We start from the raw sequence: 25654 nt of genomic DNA on the forward strand, positions 1-25654 counted from the left end.
GTCGATTTTTTTTTTTTTTTTTTCGTTTAAAGATCCGTCGTAATCATTTTTAAACGATACACGATAACCTACATAGAACTAACAATTAGCGGTGCGGTGTTCAGTCAGCGAAACCTTTGAATGATCACATTATTTCATGTTTGCGTGTCGTGAACGAACACCCACCAATTACCTTATGATTTTCCGTTCCTAGTTGTTAACATTTACGCACGTAAGAAAAATGATCCTTGCAACCAAATGATTTAAGCTCGAACTGTTGACGATGTTTCTTCATTTTTTTTTTTTTCTTTGTGTCTTTTTTTTTTTTTTAATTTGTTTTCATTACGAAAGTAAGTAGTTCTCTAACAAAAACGATGACACGATGAATAACGAACAAAAATTGCCTTGCTTCCTCTTTTTTTTGTTGCCCCCATCCTGCCCCCCCACATCGAGGATAACTGATGGCCAAATGTATTCATTTCTTTTTGGTGTTTTTACTGTCGCGACGTGCGTCTCTGGCGATGCCCAACGAACAAAACCCCGCGACCGCGTCCCTCTTCCGTGTGATTGTGGTTTGCAGCTGCGAGTGATCAGAGCGTTCAAGTCTACGCTGGAGGACCTGGAGGAGAAGCGGTCCGAACACAGTGTGCACAGTTTGCGGAGTTCACGGAGTCAGTCGGGCCTGCGCCCGCTCTCGGACATCACGTACATAGACGACGATCCCTTGCTTAAGGCGGCGGCGTCTCAACATCACACCCCCGGTGAGCGTGAGCTCCACGACAGGAGCCGTCCACCTATCGCTTTGACTTCCGACGGTTTGTTGGCGGTTGCTGGCGGATTCGGGGGCGCAGGTAGTGGCGCTGGAGCGGGTGGGCATCATCATCACCACCATCATCACAGACAGCAACGGCACGCGTCGTCTGCCGAACACACGAACAACAATAACAGGGCGACTGAGCGCAAGAGCGCCAGCGCTGGTTCCAGTGCCGTTCCATCGGCGTTGACCATTAACGGCCATCACGTCAATCAGCCGACCGCTCGATCCCATTCCAATACCCATCCGCAATTCCAAACGTCAACACTTGTCAATGAATCCAACTCTTCTTACCTGACCAGTATGTCCCCGCCTCAATTGCTCACCCCATACCAAGCCAGCAGCTCTCATTATCAGCTGCCTCCTCAGATGCCACCCTCAAGCCTCCTACCCGTCCGCTACGACGTCCTCGACTACGATCCACTACCGGATCTGCCAGCCGATTTGCCCCGCCTCGTTCACGAGACCAGCATCTAAAAAAATTTAAAAAGCAAAACCAAAAAAAAAAAAAAACAAACAAACAAAAAAAAAAACATTTGAATGAAAAACAACAAAAATTGAGACACGTATTTATATATTTCACCCCTCAAAACAAAACAACCGCACGACGTGAGATTTCACATCTCTTATCACACCATCACCTTCTTATCCTCTGCGACCACTTGGACGGCTCCTTAAATCCTCCTCCCTCCCTCAACAACATATCTTCTTCTCGCCTCTACCCCTGTCGCTCTTCGGCGTTGTTTTGTTTATTTATTATTTTTTTTTTTTTCGCTCTGCATTTCTCACACGCCAACCTCAACGTCGCCGTCTTTTTCATTAACAAACCACATATTACACAGACACACACACACACATGGGGGCTTACCTCTCTGTCCATCTTATTTGTCTCTTTCTCTTTCTCAATTCTCTCATCGCTCTCGTCTTTGTTTCGTTTTCAAAACTAAAAATGAACTAGTTAGCTGATTTCGGGTCGCTTGGTGATGTCTGTTGAGGGATTTCGTGAGGGCTCCCACTGTGAGCGTTTGAACTTCGTGTTGTTGGCCATCTCGGGCGAGATGGCCGTGCGGTTGGGGGACAAAAAAAAAAAAACGTTGAACACAAGAAAACTCGGGAGGAATGTGTGTGTGGCGCAATTTGTGAATGTACGCGGCTTTCCCTCTTGTTTTTATTCGGTGGTGTGTGTGCTCCTCGAGTCGACTTGACAGCGTTGATGAACAACGTCCGTCATAGTGATAAAAAAAAAAAAATTCTAGTTTTTAAACAAAAGAAAGTGACAATAATTTTGTAGCTTCCAAAGCAAGCCTCTTTCGATTCGTTTTTATCCGCCGCCATCTTTTGCGATTCCGCCCCTTTTTTTTTTTTTTTCTTTCTTTTGCAATTCAAATCGAATGGAACGAGTATGTCTTGTTTGATGGACGTTTCTCTTTCATTTTGGAATTGATCGTCCCCGTCTTTACGAACCTTGCCCTCCCTCATTCTTCTTTGATAACGGCAACGCAGTGAGCGTATCGCTTTGCGTCTGATGGAAAAAATTACAAGAGAAGCAAGAAGAAGAAGGAAAAACAAAACAAAACAAAAAATATTGTGAATGCAACAAATAACAGAGACGCGAGAAGAAGACAAAAACGATGAGCGATCTGCCAGTTGTGCCTACCACGCAAGATGGAGCTGTCATTGACTTCAACATCAGACGAAAACGAAACGATTCTGTCGCCAGCCTATAAAAAATCACGAAACGAGTAGGCCATCTTACTAACTCACGACTGCTAGTTCTTTTCTTTTTTTTTTTTTTTTTTTTTTTAATCAATTTTTTTATTTAAATTTTTTGATCGATTCGTCAATAAGATTTGATTTATTTTTCTTTTGCCATTCTCCCTCTGCGCTGTATTTAGTAGCGGTTGAATTTTATCTGTCGTTTCGCATATTTTTCGCCAATCAAAGTTTCAAATTTTGGACTGTTTGTTATTTTCGGTTGAATGACATTCTATTTAGCTTCCTCTTTTTTTTTTTTTCTATTTTACAATTTTGTTTTTTGTTTCTTTTTGTAATTGAATATGTTTTGGGTTCCGTTCGATGCGGTGAAAGGCAAAGGCCGGTATTAGTGGGAGTTCCTTTCCGTCTGTTAGCTATTTCACATAATGTCTTATCATCTTGGAACAGTTCCAAGGATTGGCGGCCAAAGCAAGGCACTGCATGTCTTCGAAATAAGCAGGGAGATATTTGATGTTGGTTGTCGTAAATCGACTTGGAGGATTCGTGTGGTAGACCTATTCGTCCACTCTTTCATCGTTACGAAATTTAGCGGTAGATCTCGGGATCTCTTCTTCATTCGGTACGCTTCTTATGATTTCTTTTGGTAGATTGCCTTTTTTTTCGATTTTCCTTTCCTTTTTCTTTTATTTAAATTCATTTTCTTTTTTTTTTTTTTTTTTTTTAACACTTTGAATATTGTTGCCTTGGGACTTCCTTTCCTCGATTTGTCATTAGCACCCTTTCATCTCTCTCTCCCCCTTTTACCCGACGCCTGTGTGAGGCAACAACCGATTACAAATTCATCACCTGTGTCACCCGTATGATTTTTGTTGGCCCTTCTGTCTCCCTCTTTCTTGCTTTCTCTCCCTTACCACCCATTGTATTGAATATTCCCCTCTTTCTGAAATCTCATCTTATATCTGAATTTATTATTATTTTTTTATTTATTTTTTCTTTTCTCCCATTTTTCGTTTTCAAATGGTACCTCATGAATCGTCTATCTTTTCCCCTCTCTAACATTCATCGGACACCGCAAAAGATGAGAAAAACAAACCACACCTTTGCATTTTTTTTTTTTTTTTGGTTTACCCTTCGATTTCAATACCCTTCAACAGGATGGTTTCCTTTGTCCTCCGAAAGAGGCAGCACACAACTTGACTATCAACTATCTTCGTCTTTTCTTTTCAAACAATTACTTGCCATCTTCTTCTCTGTCCTGTCGGATAAAAACATTTCTTTCTTTTTTTTTTTTTTTCAATTTTACCTTTCTTCTTTTTGTTTTACATCGAATAATATTTCTCTTTTCGGACATCGTTCGCCAAGTGAGAGTAGAAAGATATAGCCTTCAGCACCACTCAATCGGGGATGTTTATTGCAGTTGCCTCTTGATCGTGGCCGAACGATCTTGAGAGGCTGCAATTCTATAGTGTTGTTTTGCGCTTTTTCATGTGGTATTCAACCCCCTTTAAATAGAGTAGGAACGTTTTTAGCTGTTGACCACACAAGAATCTACACGTATTTCTTTTCCCCTTAATGGCTGTGGCGATCAATTAGTCCCGTGAGCTTAAGATTATTATTTTTGAAACCAAATCCTACTGAAACACATTTCGTTACGTTCGTTTTACCTCAGTGTATCTTGGTACAATTTGGGATCCGATGTTGTAGTTCAATTTGGATCCTCATTCTTACAACCTTTTTCTTTTGAAAAGATATGCCATATTCCATCACCTTCGGTTCACGAAACCACTGCCTTTTTTAAAGAAATGGTGAAAATCGACTTTTGTTGCTGTCTATACACCCACGCCAGCCCTCATTTTTTTTTTTAAATCATCGTTTTATTATTTTTGACATGTGAACACTGGACTCGTCTCATCCAATTTTTCGTTTTGTTTTGTTAGGGTATAATGCGAGACAAGTGGCCGTCTTGCTAATACTCTTTTTGATTCTCTCCGCTTTGATCCTTTTTTCAGTTGTAGGACAAAACCCAAACGATCCTAAATTTTGTGTTACAAAAACATCCCGATTTTTTCGGGCTATTTCGCTTACACGATACACACTTTCTACTACCCTTTGCCGATCGGTCTTACTGGATTGATAAACATTGACGAAACCATCACTCCTGGTTCTTGTCAGCATGACTTCATTTTACAATTAAGTGAACCAAAAAAAAAAAAAAAAAAAAAATCTCTAGTTTTTCGTTTTGAGCTCTCCACCTTTCCGGTTTTATTTCCTTCTATTTTTTTTTTATGTTACATTTTTTTTTTGTTCACTAGTTGGAAGTTTATTTTCACAACTGCGACGTACCCCCACTACGAGATTTGATGATCGGGGCAATCTAAATCTCACTTCATTTTTTTCCCTTTTTATTATTTATTTTTTTTTTTTCGAATATTATAATTCGTATTATTTTGTCGTGCATTTCATCCTGAATCGTTTGTCTTGAAAATTTAAAAAAAAAAACTACAAACAAACAAAATCACACCGCAAAAATGATCCCTGTATTCTTTGCTTTTCTCTTTTTTATTCTTACATCTACATTCCTCTCTCCGTCAAGGTGATTGGTGGTGAATTGCAGGAACGTTTGATTCCGGTTCCCTACAGCAAGAATACCACAGACCAAGCTGTAAGCTCTTCCTGTTTTCATTTTCCGTTTTACCTGAAAAGAAAAAAAAAAAAAAAAGAATATGAGAACGAAGGAAAAACAGAAAGAAAGATGCATCAGCTTGTGGCATTTTCATAGTCATTTCTTATTTCTTATTTTGTTTTGAACTCGAGATTTTCGAATCTAAAAAAAAAAACTCTTTTTAGATTTCCCTGTCTTTTATTTCTCTTTTTTCCGCGTAGCATGAAGCTCATTTCGTTGGCATGATAATCGAGGCTGGAAGAATAGCATTAGTCGTTAATGTATCATTTTTCATTTTGACTCTCTTCACCGCCTGATGCCTCTTGATTCTCACCTTAGAAAGCCAACAACCGACAAAACAAAGAAAGTACCGTTTGATTTGCTTGGCCTGTTCATTATTATTTTCAGTTTTCTTTTATCAGCCACGTCGGAGAGCGTGCTCCAACGTTGTTCGTTCATGTTCGCATTTCCAGGTCGATTTCCATTTTTCATTTTCTACGTGTACCATATTAGCTTATGTTAGCTAGTCCGTGGACACCTGCATTGATCCTTCTATCCTATCCCACGTTCTATGTACATTTTTTTTTTTTTTTTTTGCTCATCTCCCCAAATTGTTTTCCTCCTTTTGTTCTTATTTCGTTTTCTCTTATCCGTTTGATGAATTTGTTTATCGAAATTCATAATTATGGTAGGATGTAAACCTGCGAGAGATTTCACGCGTCCAGGACACCGTATTTCTTTCCCTCTTTTTTCTGAAGCACTCGCAGACAAGGCTTCATCTACACCCTATTGGCACTGGCTGTTTATCATTTATTTTTTATTTTTTTGTGTTCAAATTCATAGTTTAGCAGGTGACATTTTTTTTTTTTTTTTAGCTGCGTATTTTTTTTTTTTCTGCCTTCCGAACTCGATGCATGCATTTCAATTTGTTTGGTTAGTCAACCCCATGGCAAAACAAGCAAGACAACCCGGCCCTCCGTGTATTCTCCCTTACGCAAGTGTTCAATTCAAAAGCCTCTCTTTCCTTGTCAATCTCATTTTCTTGGTGGGAAGTTCGGAACGACATTGGTCGGGAGGGTGTAGAATAGGAGCCAAGAGGAAGAAGATGACAAGATAATTTTTAATTAAAAAAAAAAAACCTGCCTGTTTCACACACGCTGTTATACACAGCCATGACCGGAGACTGTGATGAAAAGGTGCTAGGCATGAACTGGCACCTCTAATCATCAGTCAGATAGCATGCTGCGTATCATCCAAACGCGCACTATTTATTTCCCCCTCTTTTCTTTCTTTAAACAAACAAAAATTACCCTTTCAAATTCAATTCCTTTTCAATCCAACCCGGTCATGCCAAACCCCCAAAGTTTCAATTTTTTTTTTTATTGTTTAACAAATGATTTATACGCCAAATCCTACGTTTCTCTTTGAAACGTTAAAATGGTTCGATATTTTAGCTTCCTATTTAATATATTCGCAGTTACTTCACCCCAATCTCTTTCTTAGTATTTTTTACTTGATTGGGTCAGGACCGGAAAGAAAAAACGAAGGGCGGGCGGCGCATTTTTCTTTTTTTTTTAAGAGAAAACATTTAAACAGAGACATGCAGTGTATTCGAAAGTTTCGTCCTCGGTCGACCCTTGCGCTCCATCGATTTGTTCCAATTTCTCCAGAAGCGTGAAAACAAAAATTCCACGATAAAAAAAAAAACGTTCCATCCAGCCTTTGCCAGCTGCGCGTCGTACTATCTTCGATCGATTTTCGTTTTATATTATTTTTCGGAATTTCAGTTCAAAAGCTATTTCTGTCGACTCGGTCTGATTTATTTAAGTTCCTCTTTTTTTTTTTTTTTTTATCGTGTGACAAATCGTGTCTTCGTCGTTCGGTTATCGATGTTGCCGTTGTCAGTTTGTTGGAAGCGTTAGATGTTTGCTGTACAAAGTGTTCACGTGCGATGTGCCAAAATCTGGAAATCTAATGTTTATAGCATTTGGCCGTCGTACGACGATTGTGCCGCTTTTGCGGGGATGTGTTTCCTTTGTTATTGAACTGCCGATTGAAACATTGTCGGCACTATATTCATTCGATGTCCAGGTTCTTTTTCTTTTTTCCTTGAAATATTCTTTCCGTTATCGTTTCTATTCGTGTATTTGTAGTTATTCTTTTTATTTTTTCGTTCGTAGTTGTCGGGAGCAAGCTTCTACGGAATTTGCATTCCGGCTTGTAAATAGTAATCTGTCGCTGCTTTTATTTTTTGGTTTAGCTGACAATCTGAAATCGATCCTTCCAGGAGTCGATTTTCATTTTTATTCAAACGGCTCAAACGGAAAAAAATCGATTCCGTATATACAATTTGTAATTCGTTTCTCTTTTTACCTCCAAACGAGTCAAATGTGTTCCTTGTGTTTGACGCGCTTTCTTGGTGTCGATAAGAACTTAAGTGTTTGTTTTTTTTTTGTTTTTTTTTTTGCTCTATTTCTTTTTGCTGAGTTGTGCACGACGTATCGGAACACTGCTTTGTTTTTTGGTTTACTAGTGTGGAATGCTGGTTGAATTAATTACTAATCTCAATACTAACCATGTACGTACATAGCTTTTTCTGGGGGAAAAGTTTTATCAATTTAATTCGTAGTCATTTAATGAGAAGAAAAGAAAGAACTCTACGGAGAACAAATTTTTTAAAAAAATCCATGCACAGTTTCAAGTAGCTTTTCATTTTTCTGATTATTGTTTACATGCAAACTGCACTTGCCAGAATATTCCGATAACGTCCATATATGATTTTGTTTTACAATTTTCCTCTTTATTGAAGTACTATTTTTGTTTTATATGGGTCCGATTCAACTTTTAGGACCGATTTTTCCTAAAATTTTTTAAGTCATTAAGTAGAAATGGAAATCCACTTGAAACTTTCAAATGGAGCATTTTGTGCATACATTGACGAATATATACGTGTAATTGCGCAGGTCTAGTATCAATTCTAATAATGTTTTTTTCTCTTTCTCTCTCTCTCTCTTTTTCTTTTCTTGCCCCATTTTCGCGTTTGGTTTGGTGTACGCCGTTACACAAAAAAAAAAATCCAAACAAACGAAACGAAAAAATGAAAAAAAAAAACCAAACGAAAAATCTGCGTTTCACGGCAAATGATGCAGATCCGCGTCGTTAACGCCTTCCGCCAGGGGGTTGATCCGCGCTTGATGGAGCGAACCAACCCCGCCCTGGCAGCGGTGCTACAGCGGCAAGCATCTGCTTCGTTGGCGAAACGTTTATCCCAGGCTTCATCAATAGACTACGCTGATGCTCCCGGAGCGACTGGCATCGGAGACCGTGAAAGGGATTACTTGGCCCCCGAGACGGATATGGAGCGGCTTTCCTCCCGGAGCCACACGGAGACGGCGGTTTGAAGTGGAAAAAAAAAAAAAAACAGCAAAAAAAAACAGCAAACAGCAACATAACTAAATAATTGGTAATAAATAAATTCATGATTTAATGCTCTTCGAGGCGGAGGGAAAAAAAAAAGAAGTTAAGCAAAAAAAAAAAAAAGAAAACTTACGAAATAGGAATCAAAGAAATCCATCCATCAAAATACTGACTTTCCCTGACTTCCCAGTTTTTTATTTCTTCGTTTTTTTTTTCTTTTTGAATTCTCCGACTCCCCCCCCCCCCACCCAGTTGTGTATTCATCTGATTTACTCTCTTCCAACTGCTGAATAATATGTTCCCCGACGATGACTTTGATTAGCCCAAACCACTCTCGAAAAAAAGACATTTGTTTTTTCTTCAATTCTCTGTATGTTTTTTTTTTTTTTTTTTTTTTTTTGAAATTCTAATCCAGTTTTTTCCCCTCCGATGAGGATGATGTGCTATGGAACGCTTCATTTTTTACCCATGCTAACATCCACTCTCCCTTCCAACTCTTAGACGTGAAAAAGAAAAGAGAAACAAATGCAATGAGGAGCAGAAAAACACCCGACATTAACTTTGAAATATCTTTATCATTTTATTTATTTTTATTTTTATTTTATTTTTTTGAATTATTCAACGTCAGCTGATGTCCATGCAAATGATCATTTTCTTTGTTTTGTTCTTTATATGATTTTCTCGTTTGATTTTTTTGTGTGTGAATACTTTCAAATATTGCCGTTGACGATGAAAGACACACGGGGTGGGCAACGCGATGTCGTAATCTACTGGGGAGGGGGAGAGATATTACTTAACGGATGAGAAACCCAGTTGCCGTTTCTATTAGATTTCTACGGTCCTTTTTAAGTAAAAAAAAGAAGACAAAAAAAACGAGAAATTTTTGCGGTGTTTTTCGCCTGTGTCCTATTTAGTAAACCATTTTTTTTTTTAAACCAAACATCTTGGATGTTCTTCTTTTAGGATTTCCGTTTTTTTTTCTTTCCCTGGTTCGCCTTTATATTTTTCATTTTGTTCTTTTCGTTATGCAAATTGCAGACTCTCCCCCTTTTTTTTTTCCTTATTCTTTCACTTGTATCATATGGATCCCCTTTTGAAATATTGCCGTGTGTTTGCGTGTGCGTTTCACTTCACTTCCCATTCCCTCTTCGACTCTCTTTGTCTTTTGATTTGTTATTATTTTGGGACACCTTTTCGTTTCACTGTATAATCTTCCGTCTTAACTTCTCTCTTTTCTGTCTTATCTTCTTTCTTTACAGTGTGCTATTTGTCGTGTACGTGTACTCCACCTTCTTCTTTTATCATTTCGTTTTTAATATTTTTTTATCCTTAAAAAAAAAAGAGGTTCTTGTGTTTTTAGGCGGACGGGAAAGACTTGTTTTTTTTTTCTCGCTATTTCAGATTCAAAATTTATAAAAGTGTGTTTTCATCCCCCCCAATTATCTCTTAGTTTGTTACCCTGTTTGATTCACTTTTTCTTTCTTTTCTCCGTGTTCTTTTTTTTTTTCCTTTGAGGGTTGTTTCGAATGGTTTTCCAGACTCGGTCCTTATATACATAGTAAACGAGAGAACAAAGCCAGTCTTGCGTTGTCAACACTATACTTGATTACGCATCGGTTCTCATTAGTTCCTTGTTCATTCGTTTTCCCTGTTTTTTGTTCTTCTTTCTCGGTTTAAAAAACGCCAAGGAAGAAATTCAAGAAGTAAAAAACGATGACACTGCTGTTCTCATTTTAACTACCATTTGATTCTTCTTCTTCTTCTTATGTTCACTGCCAATTATCCACGAAAAAAAAAAAAACGTGGCGAATGCGAAGTGTGGATGTCTTTTTCTTTAAAAAAAAAAAAGGGTGTTCAAATGCAGTTTTAAAAAGAATGAGCGGATGAGTGGAGGATAAATGTGATGCGATTGTGCAGGTGGTGCCTTGTTTTCAGCAATCACCCTTTTTTTTTTCTTCCGGACATTTCTTCCTGGGTTTTTTTCATACTATTTGATATCGCACTTTATCGAATATCCCACCTTTGTTGTGGTTATTGATTTCGTCACTGCCTCGCATTCTGTTTAGTATTTTTTTTTTCAGAATGGAATTATCCCATTTTTACGTGGGCAGAAATCAAGCTTGTTAAAACGCGTATATTGGCCGGTAAAAAAAACAACAACAAACAAACAAAACATACAGAAGCAATAGCTCTGGGCTTGGGCAGTCAAAAGAATTTATTGATATCGTTTCGAACATAGTCGTATGCGCTGTTGCTGCCGCTCTTCGGTTTGTTAATATTTCACTAGCAAATGTGTTTCTTTGTCTTTTATTTATTTTTAATTTCAAGGCTAAAAAATTTTTTTTTTAAATGGCGTCAAAATTTCAATTGGGCCTCCCGCTATTTATTGCTTTTATTGAGCTAGGAAAAAAAAGACACACACTCTGGGACTTGTCGAGAAATCGATGTTAAAGCGGAACCGAATTTTTTTTTTTCTTGTAGCCTATATGATTTGTAAGTAAAAACGAGAAGACAGCCCACTCTTGAATCCATGATAGGAAGAATTGCTTTTCAATTTCAGTAGATTAGAACAAAGAAAAACGTGGAGATCCACATTGAACATGATGTGCTATACCTGTTCGAATGGCCCAAATTGAACAAATGTTGCGCCAAGTAGAGCGTCTCTATGAAATACTAAACCAAGACGTGTGTGTGTGTGCGTTTGTGTCTTTTCGTTTTCATCTTCTCCCGATCTTGATTTTTTTTTTCAATTTTCAATGTGGCGAAAAAAAAAAAGAAATCCAGAAGAATTTGCATTGTAATTGCTGTCGAATAGCCAAGTTTCTTTTTGGTTTTTCTTCTCGTTATTCTTTTCTTGTTGGTGCAAAGAATATTTGCGAAGCAAACATGTGTTTCTGCTCCTCCCTGTCTCTCTTTCTCTTTCCCTCTTTTGTCCTAACTTCGCTCTGAAAGTGTTATGATTAATGATTATTATAATTTTGGATTAAACCAAAAGAGGAGAGCCTGTTGTTTTTGTTGTTTCACCCTTCTTTTTCATTACAAGAAGTTAAAGAAAAAAAAAATTATTAAAACTAAAAAAAAAAAAATTAATGATTGTTTGTTATAACCGAAGAAATTTTTACAAGTGTTGTTGACGTAGCGTTTATCTTATGGTTATTATCTTTACATAGTCGCGCTCCAAAGGGTTCATCGTTTCATAACACACACAAAAGGAAGACTTCTTTTTTTTTTGAATCCTCTTAACTCACGTCGTCCTCTCTTGTATTTGCTCTCTCGTTCTCTCCATCTATTTTACCTATCTCTTTCTCTATCTTAAAAAAAACTTTCTTCTCTGTAGCTTATTGGTAGCCAAACGGTTGTTTGTTTTCTTATTGATTGCCCCCTCCGGATTTTTATGACTGATCCCCTCTGAAATTGCCCTTTCCCAAAAACAAACAAACAAAAAAATAAATAAATAATAACAATAAGCAATTTCTCGATCGCGAGACACAGCCACATTATTCTTGTTCTTAATTCCACACACAACTCCAATCGTTCCATTGAGGTGTAAATGTGCCAGTCATGTCACAAGGGCGATAACATTTGTTCTTGGCGGGGAACAAATGGGGGGGGGGGGGGGAGGAAACAACAACAAAAACAAGTCTATGTCTCCCTTTTTACATCATTTACGTGCTCTGTTGGTTTCCTCTTCTTTTAGGTTCAACGTGCTGGGTTTTCTTTCCATCCCCTTTCCTCTTTCTAATGAGTGTCTTATTATACTTTCTTTTTCAATTCGTATTTTAACCATTTGTTTCTTGGGTTCATTTAATAAATGACTTTGTTTAACGAGGCTAATCTTAAATTCCCTGATTTTTGTATTTCAAAAACTCCCTTCCATTTCTCACTGATGACGACTGTTTGACAATAACAACTCACGATGTTCCCTAACCCTTGTATGCATTATGCAACAGCGCATAATTTTGCAAGACTAACGGAGAGAAAATAGCAGCGTGATTTTCTAATGTTTTCAGTTCCAAATGGTCTTTGATTTCCTTTGTTTGCCGCCCACCCCTTTTATCTCTTTCCATCTCTCTCTCACACACATTTTTTGTTTTTGTTTTAAATTCTTTTCACTATCTATTTTAACTCTTATCTTCGTATATTTCTCCTTGTACAAATAAAACTTTGAGCTCTTGGTTACCAGTGTTCAATACTGTTTCCCCGGCACCCCTCTTCTTCTTTTTTTTTAAAGTTCTCTTGTATCTACTGTTAACAGTGTGGTGTCTCTATAATGTCACTCACCTGGTCTTGTAGTCCAATTAACCTGCTCCTCCCCACACGAAAAAGATAACACTTTTTACTTCCTTTTTGATACATTCAACAAAAATCTGTCGAACGTGGTGCGATTATTGTGTTGGGATTTACTTCCCACTTAATAAGGCTAACGACTTCGTTTGCGGGAAAGGCTGCAGGAAGGTGTGCGAAATTTTGGTAAATCGTTCAAGTTGATGTTGCACGACGAACTCATAAGCATGGAGCTGCCTCTTTCATCATTCAAGAATTTTAAGACAAGTCGAGATGTTTTCACTTTGACCTATCCACATGAATGACTTTAGGTTTACTGGATGAGCAAAATTTGCGTTGATCGCATTTCTTTTTTTGACCCTTCTCCGAACCGGATTTCTTGTTATTTGGATTCAAAACAAAACTTTTTTGAAACGGAATAAACTAGCCAAAAATAAAAGCGATGTGGTGGCTATTTTACGCGAATGCAAAATAAATCAAATATATTTAGAAAAAAACATTTTGGTATAAAATATCGTCAGGAATTTGAATGAACCGGCACTCAAAAAAAAACAAGCGGGTCTCTGTGCATGTTGGCTACAGTGGAATTTCTATCTCTACAATATACGCAAAAGCTAATGTTTAAGCAAAAATACTATAAAACTTCACCTGTGAAACTGAAAACTGTTAGAAACTTTACAAGACATTGCGAATAGCAGTGCCGCCAGGGAACATATTCTTCACTGCGTTTCCAGGATGTAACTCAATAAAAATCTGCCTACCACTATATGTACCGCATTCACGATTAAATATTAACATTCCATTTCGCTGCTTAAATAGTAAATCGTCCGATTGTATTCACGACTGAAATGCAAATGTAAAACGAAAAACTTGGGAACTGATATTAAAACGAAAGTATGTGCAACATTCGAATAGTGAAAAGATAAAAGTAAAAAGACTTTCGAGGAAAAGGATGAGAGTCTGGCCTGTAAAGAACCGACTTACATACGTAAACATATCTAAGACAATTAACGATTCAAATCGCGGCCGTGAAGGCTCATAGCGTCCATACATTCATAACAGCGTTTTCATCATCAATTGTACGCTTTAAAAAAAAACACAAAAAAAATGGTTAAAAAATAGGAATTTTTGTTTTTTTTGGTTGTATGCAAAGTGTGTGCAAAACTGCTCAATTCGGTGATAGCCGATGAACTGGATTTTTTTTCGAAACGAGGGCCGGCCCAGGTTCGATATCCTTTTGTTGGGGGGTGCTTGTAGAGTAGTATTAGTTCTGCCGCTCGTACTCACTGACTTACCGCTCCCCGTGAAGCAAGGCTGTCTAAAATATAACTGTTATAGAAATGCGAGATATATGCCACTTTGTGTACAAAACCAAAACAATATTAACGAACAACTAATTCACATATTTGCACACTGGTTATGCAACAGTTGAAAACTGCAATCAGGACAACAGACTTGCAATCATCTTGGGTCCTTCTTCTATTTGTATGCATATGTTACTTTTGTTTTTGTGGTAGGGTCTTTTAGACGGATAAAAGCAGATGTGTCGTTCACCGACTTGGCAGCAATTACTCGATAATAATTAGTTTTCTTTTGTTCTTACGTCAGTTGCGGCTTTTAGCAGGGCGTACATTTGAATTGCAAATGCATTCGTCTTTGTGCGGGATTGACAGATGGCGAGTTTTTTTTTCTTTTTTACTTTTACTGCCAAAATGCCAATTAAAAATAAAGTACGTGATCTTTTTCGCGATTCTGATGGACAGAATTCGGCTTACTGGAATCGATGATTAGCTGTCGTGAAATCTTTCATGTCATCGGAGCGTCAGGAATCTTGAGAAGTCGCTGGTGCTGCGTCATTCGCTGAGTTACCCGCATTGACCGTATCAGTAATAGCTGCTTTCGTGACAGAAGAACTGGAAACGATCGACGCAGTGGCAGCTAACAGTGTGCTGCGATCCTTGCTGTTCTGCTGCGTTAGCTTAGCACAGCTGGCCGCAAAATTGTTTCCAGTTTTCAGGTGACTCCGCAAGGAGCTTACACAGACGTAGACAGGGCGATAGAGAACGACGTCAGCCTCACAATTCGCTGGCCCACCATCGTAAACTTGGCCGAGCTGGAACTCTGGCCCGACATATCGTCCTCCTTCTACGTGTTCACACGCTGGTTCTGCAAATTCACAACAACAAAAATCAGGAGGTACTGCCAACTCATTTTGAAATGAATTAACATACCGTAATAAACTACTGGCTGGTTAGGTGAATTGGGAATCCGAAACGGTACGGTGGCTATTGTTACAGGGAATTCCATCGTCAAATCTTCCGCCTCCGATTCCAGGAGCAAGCTGACCTGCAACATTTCCGAAATGGACGTGTGTTTCGTCAAATTCGCCACCGATTAGAAGAGCTCAAATTTACTCACGTGAAGGGCGTAATAGACGTTGATCATTCGACAGACGCCAACTAGCGTCGTTGGTAAGGCTGGCAACACCAGTGACTGTGATGAATCAAATTTAGAACGTCTTCCAGGCTGCACCGGATCACCCCGATACTCCAGCACGACGTGTTGCAACTCCTTGTTAGCACCGAGAACTCCTCTATGAATAGTATACTCGACATACTGCAGTGAATAAACGAATAATAAAAATAAATGCCAATTTCATTTGGTTGGTACGAAAAGCCAATCAAAAATCTTCATTTTTATGTGCGCTAAATTTAGGAGAAAATCAGATATTGACCTGAATGAGGCGTAGTCGAAGGCGCACTTCTTCAGAGCTGCGGTTGTTGATGTCAGCCTTCAAGCGCAGACTTTCGCCGCTGACATACGCAGATCGGTCCAGTTGAACGCTAAGCGACAGTGGACCTTTCTTACAGCATAGGCAACAAGAGATCCGCTTTCTTCGTCGACTTAGTGGTTTCTGTACCAAATCAATTTTATTTTCGATTAACAACTTGGATCGAATGATTAAATCAACGGCTTAAGTGATATGTACCAGATATTGTTCCTCCATGCAGTCGATGTGGGGCCCAATAATCGTGAAGTACTTCATACCTTGCGGTGGAGACGCGTACGGAATGTCAACCGTGGCCTAGCAAAAGGCGGTACAAAGTAGTAAACAATGATACTCGAAAGAAAAAAAGTGAATTTTGTACAACGTGATTTGAATTTCTTATACATAGAACTTTTCAAATGTTGACTGATATTCGACACTCGACTGGGATCTTTTCTTTTTGCCAGCTGTTTGACTTTAGATTAAAGGTAAAAGTCAAATATGTTTGAGATGAAAAGGTCATGTCAAAAAGAACGTGCAAAAAAAAAGTGGAGAGATATACTTGAATAAAAGACAAATCCCTATATGCGCTACGTCTTCCATCCACCGTACATAAAGAGCTTTTGGCACTCACGGGAGCTCTAGTCAAAGGTGGCACTAAAGATCAATCCTGGGGATTGCAACATTGAAATCCAACGTGCAGCTCCCAATCAATAAAAATAGCTTTTAAGCTCCCAACCTTTTTTTCTCTGTACCCTTTAACATTCCTATCAACGCACCATTTCAAAAAGTTCATTGATTGAATTCACCGTCACTAATCCTGCGGTAAACACGCTCGTCGGGACAACCACCTAAAAAGGTGGCCATTTGCCCGCAAACCTTTAAATTTTTTTTGTTTGCTCACCTTGATGTAATATCGAACGGTGCCTATCTTGCTCTCGAAGGAACATGGTAGACAGCTTTCCGGCAACAAAAAGTGGAATGGAAACTGATGATAACCTCGCGGCAAAACTGGGATGGATCCGTCGGCTTTCTCTGTAACAAGTCGTGCGTCAAAGGTATAAAAAAACAAGATTTTATTTCTCTGAATTGGTATCACTGTTGATTCAGAATGCAACGCGTTAGGGATACATGGAATAGTGTTTACCTTTCCCCCAAATTGTCGATCGTTCATCGATGAAATATTGGTCGTCGCTGATAGACTGCTGATCGCCGGAAACCACTACTTTCCATTCCAGATGAGCTCTTCCTCGTAACACTACACGGACAGCTGTTCCAAAAATATTTAAAAGTAAAAGACCGTAGATTTCAATTAGTCGTCTTGTTCTCGGAGGTGGACTTTTCACGTATACATTTTTAATCATAAACAAAAACAAAAAAAATTACTTCTGGTAACGTGGGACAATTATACCGATAACTGTTCAACTGATCGAACTAGTCGAATACGAAACGAAATATGTGTGAGTTGATTGGGTATTTAAATATTTAAACCTTAAACTCGAAACAAGCGTGGCCAAATGTATAGCCATGGACTTTGTTATTGATCTGTGCATCAATAAAGAAACAGCATAGTTACGATTATGGGATTCTGTAGAGGGAACATTTTTGTCCCCTTGGATACATTTACCTGAATGCCTACTATCCTAGGAAAACAATTTCTTTTCGTTTGGAAACGCGTAACGGCCATGATGTTTGACATACATTATGCATATCCTTGTAAAATACAAGGGCTCTAGCAACCACAAACATCAAACCCGGTTATAAATCGAACATAGGAAATAGTTCGCTATACTGTTTTATACATTCCCAGCACTTGATTTACTGGTTTCCCCAATCTTGCGTGCAATACATGACCTTACGGCTGATGGAACAATTTCCGAAATGCCGTTCTATTCCACGCTCGTTTTTATTCATTTTTGGCCTTTTTTTTTCTCCATCAAAGGACATTTCCATCTATGACCTGAAATTTCCGCATACTTTGAACACATTGGGCAATAACCCATTTATTTAATCCATTTGGGAAGCGCGTGTGCCTCTCTACCAACCCTCTCCTAACAATCACTAAACGATGCCGTGTATAGATGCTGTTAGGGTTTTGTTCTATTAAAATCTAACATGTTCCGTGACACGCGTACCTCTCAATTTGAAGTTCTCTGAGGTATCGAGGATAACGACGCCGTAGACCGTCTCGCCGGCATAGTACATTTCCTTCTCCAAGCGGATGTCGAATTCTCGTATGTAATCCATGTGGATGGCTTGATGGCTACGCTGGCCGACAGCTGGGACTCCGAAACAATTGATCTATCTAGTCATGTCTGCCTGTATTTGGAGGAACGATACAAAAGGAAAAACAAACAAAAAATGAGAATCAATTTATCTTTTAACTCTGTTTCTTTCATAATAGTACAATTGATGGCTATCAAAACTAGATCCAAATTCATTTCTTTTCTAAAACCTAGAAACAGCTATAAATAATACGTATTAAATTTTTAATTTAACGGGAATCATGAAAACTGGCTTTGTATTTACGTGGGACTTTAAACTTATGACCAACATTTTTTTACGAGAAAATTGGGCTAAAAAAATAAGCCTGACACAATAAGCCCGTCAAAATAAGCCCGACTTTTCCTATATTTTATTTGTTTTTAAAAAAAGCTTAATTCTGTTATAAATATGCAGGTTTTTATTCAAAATTGGACGCGGATCATGAAAATTGGCTTTGTTTTTACGTGGGGCCTATAGTTTTTCACTTGTTTGAATTTAAAGCGATTGCGCTTCTACCGTATAGATTCCCTTTAATTCAAAAACTACATGATTCAAGGGAAAACTATTATTTTATACGTAATCAAAACTTAGATTTGGTTATAAGAAGTCAAGTTTTATCTAATTTCAAGATAAAATTTTAAGCCCGACATATTTCTGGGAAAAAATCGGACTTAAAAATATAAGCCCAGCAAAATAAGCCCGACTTTTTCGATATTTTATTTATTTTTTAGAAATCTAAGTTTTGTTATAAATATACGCGTTTTTTTTATTTAAAATTGAACGAGAATCACAAAAATCAGCCTTTTTTCAAGTGTTGCTTATAGTATTTAAGTTATTTAAATTAAAATTGATCTTTGAATTCAATGTGGGACTTCCGAATGTCTCACATTCACATCGTTCACAAACCACAATTTGTCTCATTATTCTATGGATGACATCTTCGGTTATTCGTAGAAAAGCATTTTCTTTAAATTTTCAATGATTTTCATCATAAATTATATCCGATTCATCTTCATTTTTCTTAAAGATTAGAAGCATGCCATATTATGATTGAGCTCAAGTTTATTTTATTTTTTAATCTTTGACAGCGGACGTAAAACTATGTGGTTCAGGTATGTCGTAAATCGTAACATATGAGACAAGAATTGCTTATGCAGCTTCGTGTGCTTGTGCTCAATTTGATCGTTTCTGCCTGCGCTCTATCTCAGCCAGCTCTACAAGCGGAAATAATGGCTGACAGGGACTTGCCAAAAGGGAACCTGCATTGCAGTGCAACCTTTGCAGCACAAGTGTTTAGATTGCATCAATAAATAAAAGACAGTATCAATAAATAAACAGCCAAAGAAACCATAAAAGAAAACAAATCAGTATTTTTCTTGATACCTTTTTTCTTGTTTATTTTTTTGCAAACAACACCGTAATACCCCAGATAAATAGTGACGTACGACGCGTCAGTATACCAAGATAGATTCTTGTAAACTACAAGGGTCTTGACAACTGAAGTAAAATCAAATGTTATGATTTTTCAAGTGATGTAACTCTCCGTCCGCAATTTGGCCCCAAAATGAATTGCCTCCTTACTCTGCGAGCTGAGTTAAAAGCTACGGCACAATTCTTGAGTTCTACCTTTACCATCGTATAAAATACGTACATCACAGAGCTCCCACTGCTTTGTGTAATTTCTAAAAGAATTTGACAGAGGAACATTGTGTAGTTTATGGAACTCTTATCATTCACGAACTACGTTCACGAAGTATGCGATGGTTAAGGACAACGAACTGGAGGTTTCTCAATTTGTCGGCGGTAAAATATTGCTTAGTTGGGCCCCCCCCCCCCAACTAAGGGGGGGGGGGGGGAGAGGACTTGATACACGACGAATGGTTTTTTTTACCGAGAAGAGAGAATACGTCATTTCAGGCTGCTGCCTTGTCAGGTTATCTAACAGACAGATAGTCTACCCACCAACGGTTGCCCACGTATCAGGCACATCTGTTCAATTTATCAAAAAGTGCACGGAAAAAAAAGGAAAACTGCAGTAAAGCGGATTTTTTGTAAAAAAAAAAAAAAAATAAAGAAAGGAGAAAAATCTTAACAGCTTGTCTGCATTGTTGGATGTGTTTCGTTGTGCTTGCAAAAGGCGGATTTGATTAAATGTTATTATGCGCATAGCAATGCATATACATTTGACATGTATATTATCTGACCTTTTGTGTTAACTCCAACCGCCTCATGTTTAACAATTTAGAGATGTCTCTATTCACATTTTTAATGATTTTGCTAGTTCCCTCAACGTCAAGCAAACTACTTGATGTTTGGAAAAACAATTCATATCATGATGTACCATAGATATAGACTATTGCTTTATGTAGGACACAATAAGCGTGAACCTTTCTTGGGAATAAATATTTAATTGCGTTAATTTTCGTCAGCATACATCTCCTGCTGTATTGCAAATCTGTCTAGTTTCCTTCGAGGTGGTGCGCACGGCACCTTCTCGTTGTTTTGATCTGCATTGATGGCAACGCCAATAAATAATTGATTTTGGGTTCATCTAAAATTCATCAGCACAAATTCTAAAGTATATAAACTCATCGAATTTCTTTTACGTGCAGAAAATCAGTTCAGGTTTCTATTGGTTCACCAGCTCTTATCTACAAGCAGGTTTTATTGCATACAATGCCACACCCTTTTGTCTATACGTACACCACGTTTGCTGTATAATGTTTGCAACTACTCAAAAGCTTCCATTTCAAATACGTTTATCAAGATAATTGCTAATAAGGCTAGTTAGAACACCAGCAAAGATCAAGTCCAACTTGCCTAAAGTTTGTGCGATGAGAAGTTCTAGGAAAAGTTTTGAAACCAACGTCTACTGTGGGGAAGGCAGATCTTTCCCTGCTTTAATCATAAACTTTCTCTTCGGTGAACAATGAAGGCCGTTCAACTTTTGATCACAAAAGCGTGTTGTACCTTATATAGTCTTCGTTCTTTGAGGGAATAAGGATTCAGGAAAAATGTGCACGCTCCTCACTTTTATATCAGCAGGTGATAATCGAATAAATGTAGGCCTATGTACCCTCTACGAAGCAATATAGGGTTTTTCTCGGCAACAATAGACCGATGTCATTTCATTGCATGTTATATCTCAGAAACTAGGGTTCTTTTTTGTTTCCAGTTACTCCCACGCCGTTGTCAGCGTAACGATTATTATTATTGATATACGGAGCCAACACATAAAAATTGTGTCTCTATTGTATCCTGGGTGCAAGGTCCCAAAGTTCTCGACATTACTAGGAAATGTCAAGCAATTGAGTCGACCTTCTCACAAGTGCAGTGAAAAAATATGATCGCTATTAAAAAACGACGAACGTGCCTTCCCGTCATCGCATTATATTTTCTAACAAACAAGCTCCATTTGTTCCCTAGTTGTTACACGTCTTTGATAATTTGAAAATCGTTGATATCAGCACGCCCATTGCAAAGGTATCGTTAACTGTAACAACCTTTTAACCGGTCTATTCGTGTTTGATAGATGTAAACATTCTTCACTGACATTCCACTGGATCATTTGTGAGGCCTAAATTGTAGATGTTCACTAATGCCCAGTAAGTATCTGCTTCATCAGCTGGAAGTGGTGGGAAAAAGCTGAGCGTTGCGGTCTTGTTCCTTTTCACGCACTCCACATAGACGCCCAGGGCGTCCCTATCAGCATTGATGGTGTTGGTGATTAACCGATTCAGCAGCAAACACGATCTGCGATGATAACGTATCACGTCATGGTTTTTTTTTTTACATAAGCGCGACCCTTTCGCGAAAGCTTTTGTATTTCATCCTTGTTTAGCGATGCCACCCAAAGATCTCTGCGGTGGGTACGAGATTACCGAACATAATGAGTATTTGCATTTTCCAAGAAAACAACATCCGCAACATTTTTTTTCTTTCTTCGCTAATAACGATATCAAATCCCGGTAAGCTTTCGTTACGTATTTGTTTTCCTTGTTTTTATATGGCTCACATTTTTCTTTGTGAAGCATAAGTAATTTCCCTCGCAAAAAATTCCATCGTGCCAGCCGGGTTGCTCGCTTTTTGTGAACGTGTGAGTTTTTGTCTTCGACAAGTCTTCCTGGTTCTGTTTTCTTCCTTTCTCTACCAGACTATTTTCGTGGCTTAGATCAATGTTTATCTCTGTATCCATACAAATGGTAAGGTCTGCACCCTTGTATGCGTATACGTCTGCCATGTCGCGAAGTGATATGTACCTTTTCATAGCAAGTACGCATATGCAGCGCACTTTATCCTGCCAATATAGAAGGCCACAATAAAGAGAAAATATCGAAACGTTTTTTTTTCTTTGAAGACAGGATGTGCGGTGTTTTGGCTAGGGTACACTGGTGTACGAAAAAAAAAACATGGAGCCTATGACACTGATGAAACGTTTCGTTCTACATCCGAATGGACGTAGACCTCCACCTATCTGAATATCAAGTAATAAGAAAACCAGAAAAAAAGATAGTCAAGAATTTGAGGAGTTGATTGAAAGTGACTGGATGTGCGATTGGAATCTATTCTACAGATATGCAAATCGAAAATCCCCACCCAAAAATAAGATGGGAGGGAATAACGTGAGCCGCTAGACGTTCGTGTTGAATGAAGTACGAAGAAGATAAAAGGAGGACGTCCATGTTGTGCATAGGATCCTTTATATTCGGACATGACGGCGCAGTTTTTATTTTAAAAAGTATCACCTTCGAGCGCAGTTTTCTTTTTCTTTACATTCGACACACATATACATTAAAGAGAAATTGAGGGCTCAACTCCACGTTCGCCGGCGATTTCGGTCTTCCGCCGCTGACACATGAAAGGAAGTAATCAACGTGGAGCTGATGCGGTCACGTGCCCTTTAATGCTCTTCGTCTCTTTCCTCATTTAGAATTCGAATAAGACGAATTCTTTAACTGAACGACTGTGGAAGAAGCACAGTTTTGTCGGCGAGAGGCGACCGCGGTGAATAATATCCGCCGTAATGTCGTTTCCCTTTTTAGGCGATCGAACCAATCTTATTGATCGAAAAGACCTTTTCAATCTATCGTGGATGACACGTTCCTTTGTAGCAGTTGAATTTCTACACACATCAAAGCAACCGGAAATATGGAAGACATTCCCGCTGTCTTGTGTGGTATTTCATTTCTTGCGGCGACGCAGGGTTAAACTAACTCTTTAGGCCTTTTAATTTATTAGATATTTCTTTCTGTTTTTTTCGCTTATCTCTGAAAGCGTAATCTAATATACTCGCAGTGTTGTATCTTGATCATTCCTGCAATCTTTTAAAGAGAGCCCACTATCATGTTGGGCACACCGCCGTCTGGCAATCCCCGTCATCATTCAAAATGAAACACGAAACAGTTTAATTTAAAGAAACATTATTTTTTACTACCCATATAAGTCTATAAAAGAGGCGCATAAAAGGTAAGATGAAAGTTGTTTCTAGGTACGCCAATCTTGTTTTATCTTAGTGGTGGAAGAGAATTGTGGCTAATCAAAAAACCAAGCCAAGATGTTCGCTATTTTGATCACGTTCCGTTATTCCTGATGGGCACACAAACCTCTATCGATCCGTTTAAGTCTCTTCGATTTGTTAAAGGTCCTCAAGCCAATTTATTTTTCTTTAAGTTTCATTGAAACTAGGGGCTTTCTTCAGTTTACAAAGATAAGTTTTAAATAGCACGTCAAGAAGGACTTGTTGAACCCACTTGTCACCAATGAACAATTTTGCCCTATACGATCACGCCGAGATAAGCACATGACCCAACTAAAATTTTGAAGCAAAAACAACAAAAACCATTTGATATTCAAATTGATTACCGTTCTAATACTAAGCTCCAGGGCTCCAAGTGATGTTAGACGTGAGACTCGATCGTTCAGAATTAGGCGAACTATCTCGTATCTTTTATTGGGTGCTGTTGGATCACTTAATTTCCTCACTTTCGGGTAGAACTGAAATAATATTGCACTTTTTGCGCACGTAATTGAACAGCTTGAAAAACTTTAGCCCACTGGATTTGTTAAATGTTGAACAAGAGAATCGTTGGTTCACTGGTCCAAATGGAGGGAGCCGAAAGGGAGAGACGGATCAAAACGATTGTTGACGGAGCGAAACCACTTGCCCAACTAGATGGATAGGAGGGCAAACGGAGAACGAGGCTGAGAAGAGGAGGGTTCCAAAGAGTTTCCCAGAGAGTCTACGAGGGACAAAGAGAGCGAGGGAGCACACAAAAAAGAGTCCCTGAGCCGCCGCACTCGCTCATCAGCTGGAACGGTCATCTTCATTGCGCAGGTTACTTCAACATCATTGTTCCAAGCGGATTGATACGCAGAAACGTTTTGTTATTCTCAGCTACATAGTTTTACGCAGTTGCTCTTAAAAAAAAAAGAAAACGCTCAACTAAAAAGAAAAATAAAAGGAAACGAAATAAAAGCAAAATTATAGAGATTCGGATGTCAGTTTTTTTACCCATTCGTTTCCGTTATGGTGTCTAATTGGACAAAAAAAAGGATGCATCGTTGTAGTTAAACGGTAAACGATGTCTCAAGTTTTTTTAAAAACAATTCTAGCGAGTGCGAGGCCATTTAGTTGCTAACCTGTATTCTTCGTATCCCCCACTTCCTCGATTGTTTTCTCTGTATTGTGCAAGCTCATTTTTATTTTGTGTGTGTATCCCACTGTGTTCGTAAGTTTAGTTTCGATCGGCAGTCGTCTTGCAACATCAGCAGTGGACTGCATAACTTTATCCGCGCTCCAGCGGTTTAACGCAGCCTCGGGCATTCTACATGCACAGTACATGGAGGGTGTATGTGTGTGTGTGTGTGTGTGTGTATATATGCATAATACATCAATGGCTGTATCTTCTTCGTCTTCTGCTCCGCAAACTAGTTAGGAAGAAAAAAAGAGGAAGCTCACATCAAACAATGCAACTGGAATATAAACCGCACATTTCGTCAATGCAATGGCTGACCATTTGAGTCTTTCATGGCTGCACTGGTCGTTTCGCTCCGTGACTTCGTCCGGCCGAAAAGCCAAAATGACGATTATTGAGCGAGAGCTGGCCATGCTATAGCAAGTACATTTTTTTCCCTTTAATGTTGAAAGAATAGTGTGGCACACAATGACACTGGTTGACATACGATCATATTGGGAAATCCATCAAAAGCGACACACGGTCCGAAAGGTATTGAAACCATTTGGCTAAAAAAAAAAGAGTACGTTCAGCAAATAAACGTTTGGTGTATGCAAAAGTTTTTTTTTTCCTTTAGTTTATCAGGTGAGGTTGAGTACGTGACCGCGACATCCACGGTATTGATGGTGGCTAGATATTTTGGGCTTGTGCGATTAGCGGGATGATGGAGCAGCAAATGATGTCGATGCTAGAGACTTCTGCTGGTCGAATGTTTTGATGTTCCTACAAGTTCGATTCTCCCCTCGCCAATTTTCGTTTCCTTCGTTGGCGCTTCGCCCACGCACGCCCAACACAGATACCGACATGATCGATAAAGCCGAGCCAAGGGGAATAACTTGTTCTTTCCCGTCTTTCTCTCCCTTTTTTTCCCCCTCATTCTTCCCTTTTTTCTGCTTTTATCCCAATAGTCTACTACTATACACCAAAATGGGAAAATAAATGTTTTTCCTTCGCTTTAATGGACTAGAGCAAAAAGACAAGCAATGGGCCACGATAGCAGGTTGACAGGTTTGATT

At 38.6% G+C, this 25654-nt stretch overlaps 2 protein-coding genes across 3 annotated transcripts in view; one reads left to right on the forward strand and one right to left on the reverse strand.

Moving 5' to 3' along the window:
- Nucleotides 1-12954, forward strand: part of LOC130693208 (plasma membrane calcium-transporting ATPase 2-like) — a 46999-nt gene extending 34045 nt beyond the window's left edge. The window contains exons 21-22 of the mRNA XM_057516332.2: nucleotides 5103-5171; nucleotides 8321-12954. Coding sequence (XP_057372315.1) covers nucleotides 5103-5171; nucleotides 8321-8572 — 321 coding nt within the window. The 3' untranslated portion in view covers nucleotides 8573-12954. The remainder of the gene's footprint in view (nucleotides 1-5102; nucleotides 5172-8320) is intronic.
- A 729-nt stretch (nucleotides 12955-13683) lies between these two features.
- LOC130693251 (arrestin domain-containing protein 2-like) lies at nucleotides 13684-24060 on the reverse strand. Of its 2 annotated transcripts, XM_059497570.1 has the most exons (10): nucleotides 23767-24060; nucleotides 17775-17958; nucleotides 16787-16909; nucleotides 16544-16674; nucleotides 15862-15957; nucleotides 15607-15786; nucleotides 15291-15488; nucleotides 15104-15218; nucleotides 14648-15038; nucleotides 13684-14570 (listed from the first exon to the last, which is right to left on the reverse strand). In XM_059497570.1, the coding sequence occupies exons 2-9, from the start codon at nucleotides 17884-17886 to the stop codon at nucleotides 14695-14697; spliced, it is 1299 nt and encodes a 432-aa protein (XP_059353553.1). In that variant the 5' UTR covers nucleotides 17887-17958; nucleotides 23767-24060; the 3' UTR covers nucleotides 13684-14570; nucleotides 14648-14694. The 2 variants fall into 2 exon arrangements, with proteins under 2 accessions (XP_059353553.1, XP_057372363.1); XM_057516380.1 differs by having other exon boundaries at nucleotides 13684-15038.
- Between the last annotated feature and the right edge of the window lie 1594 nt (nucleotides 24061-25654).

This window comes from Daphnia carinata, chromosome 1 (assembly GCF_022539665.2).
Source record: "Daphnia carinata strain CSIRO-1 chromosome 1, CSIRO_AGI_Dcar_HiC_V3, whole genome shotgun sequence".
NCBI lineage: Eukaryota > Metazoa > Arthropoda > Branchiopoda > Diplostraca > Daphniidae > Daphnia > Daphnia carinata.

Coding starts and splice junctions, on each gene's coding strand:
- LOC130693251 (XM_059497570.1), bottom strand. CDS start 17,886: ATGGATTACATACGAGAATTCGACATCCGCTTGGAGAAGGAAATGTAC. Junction 16,910..17,774: donor AGAGAACTTCAAATTGAGAG/GTACGCGTGTCA, acceptor TTTTTGGAACAG/CTGTCCGTGTAGTGTTACGA. Junction 16,675..16,786: donor ATCGACAATTTGGGGGAAAG/GTAAACACTATT, acceptor GACTTGTTACAG/AGAAAGCCGACGGATCCATC.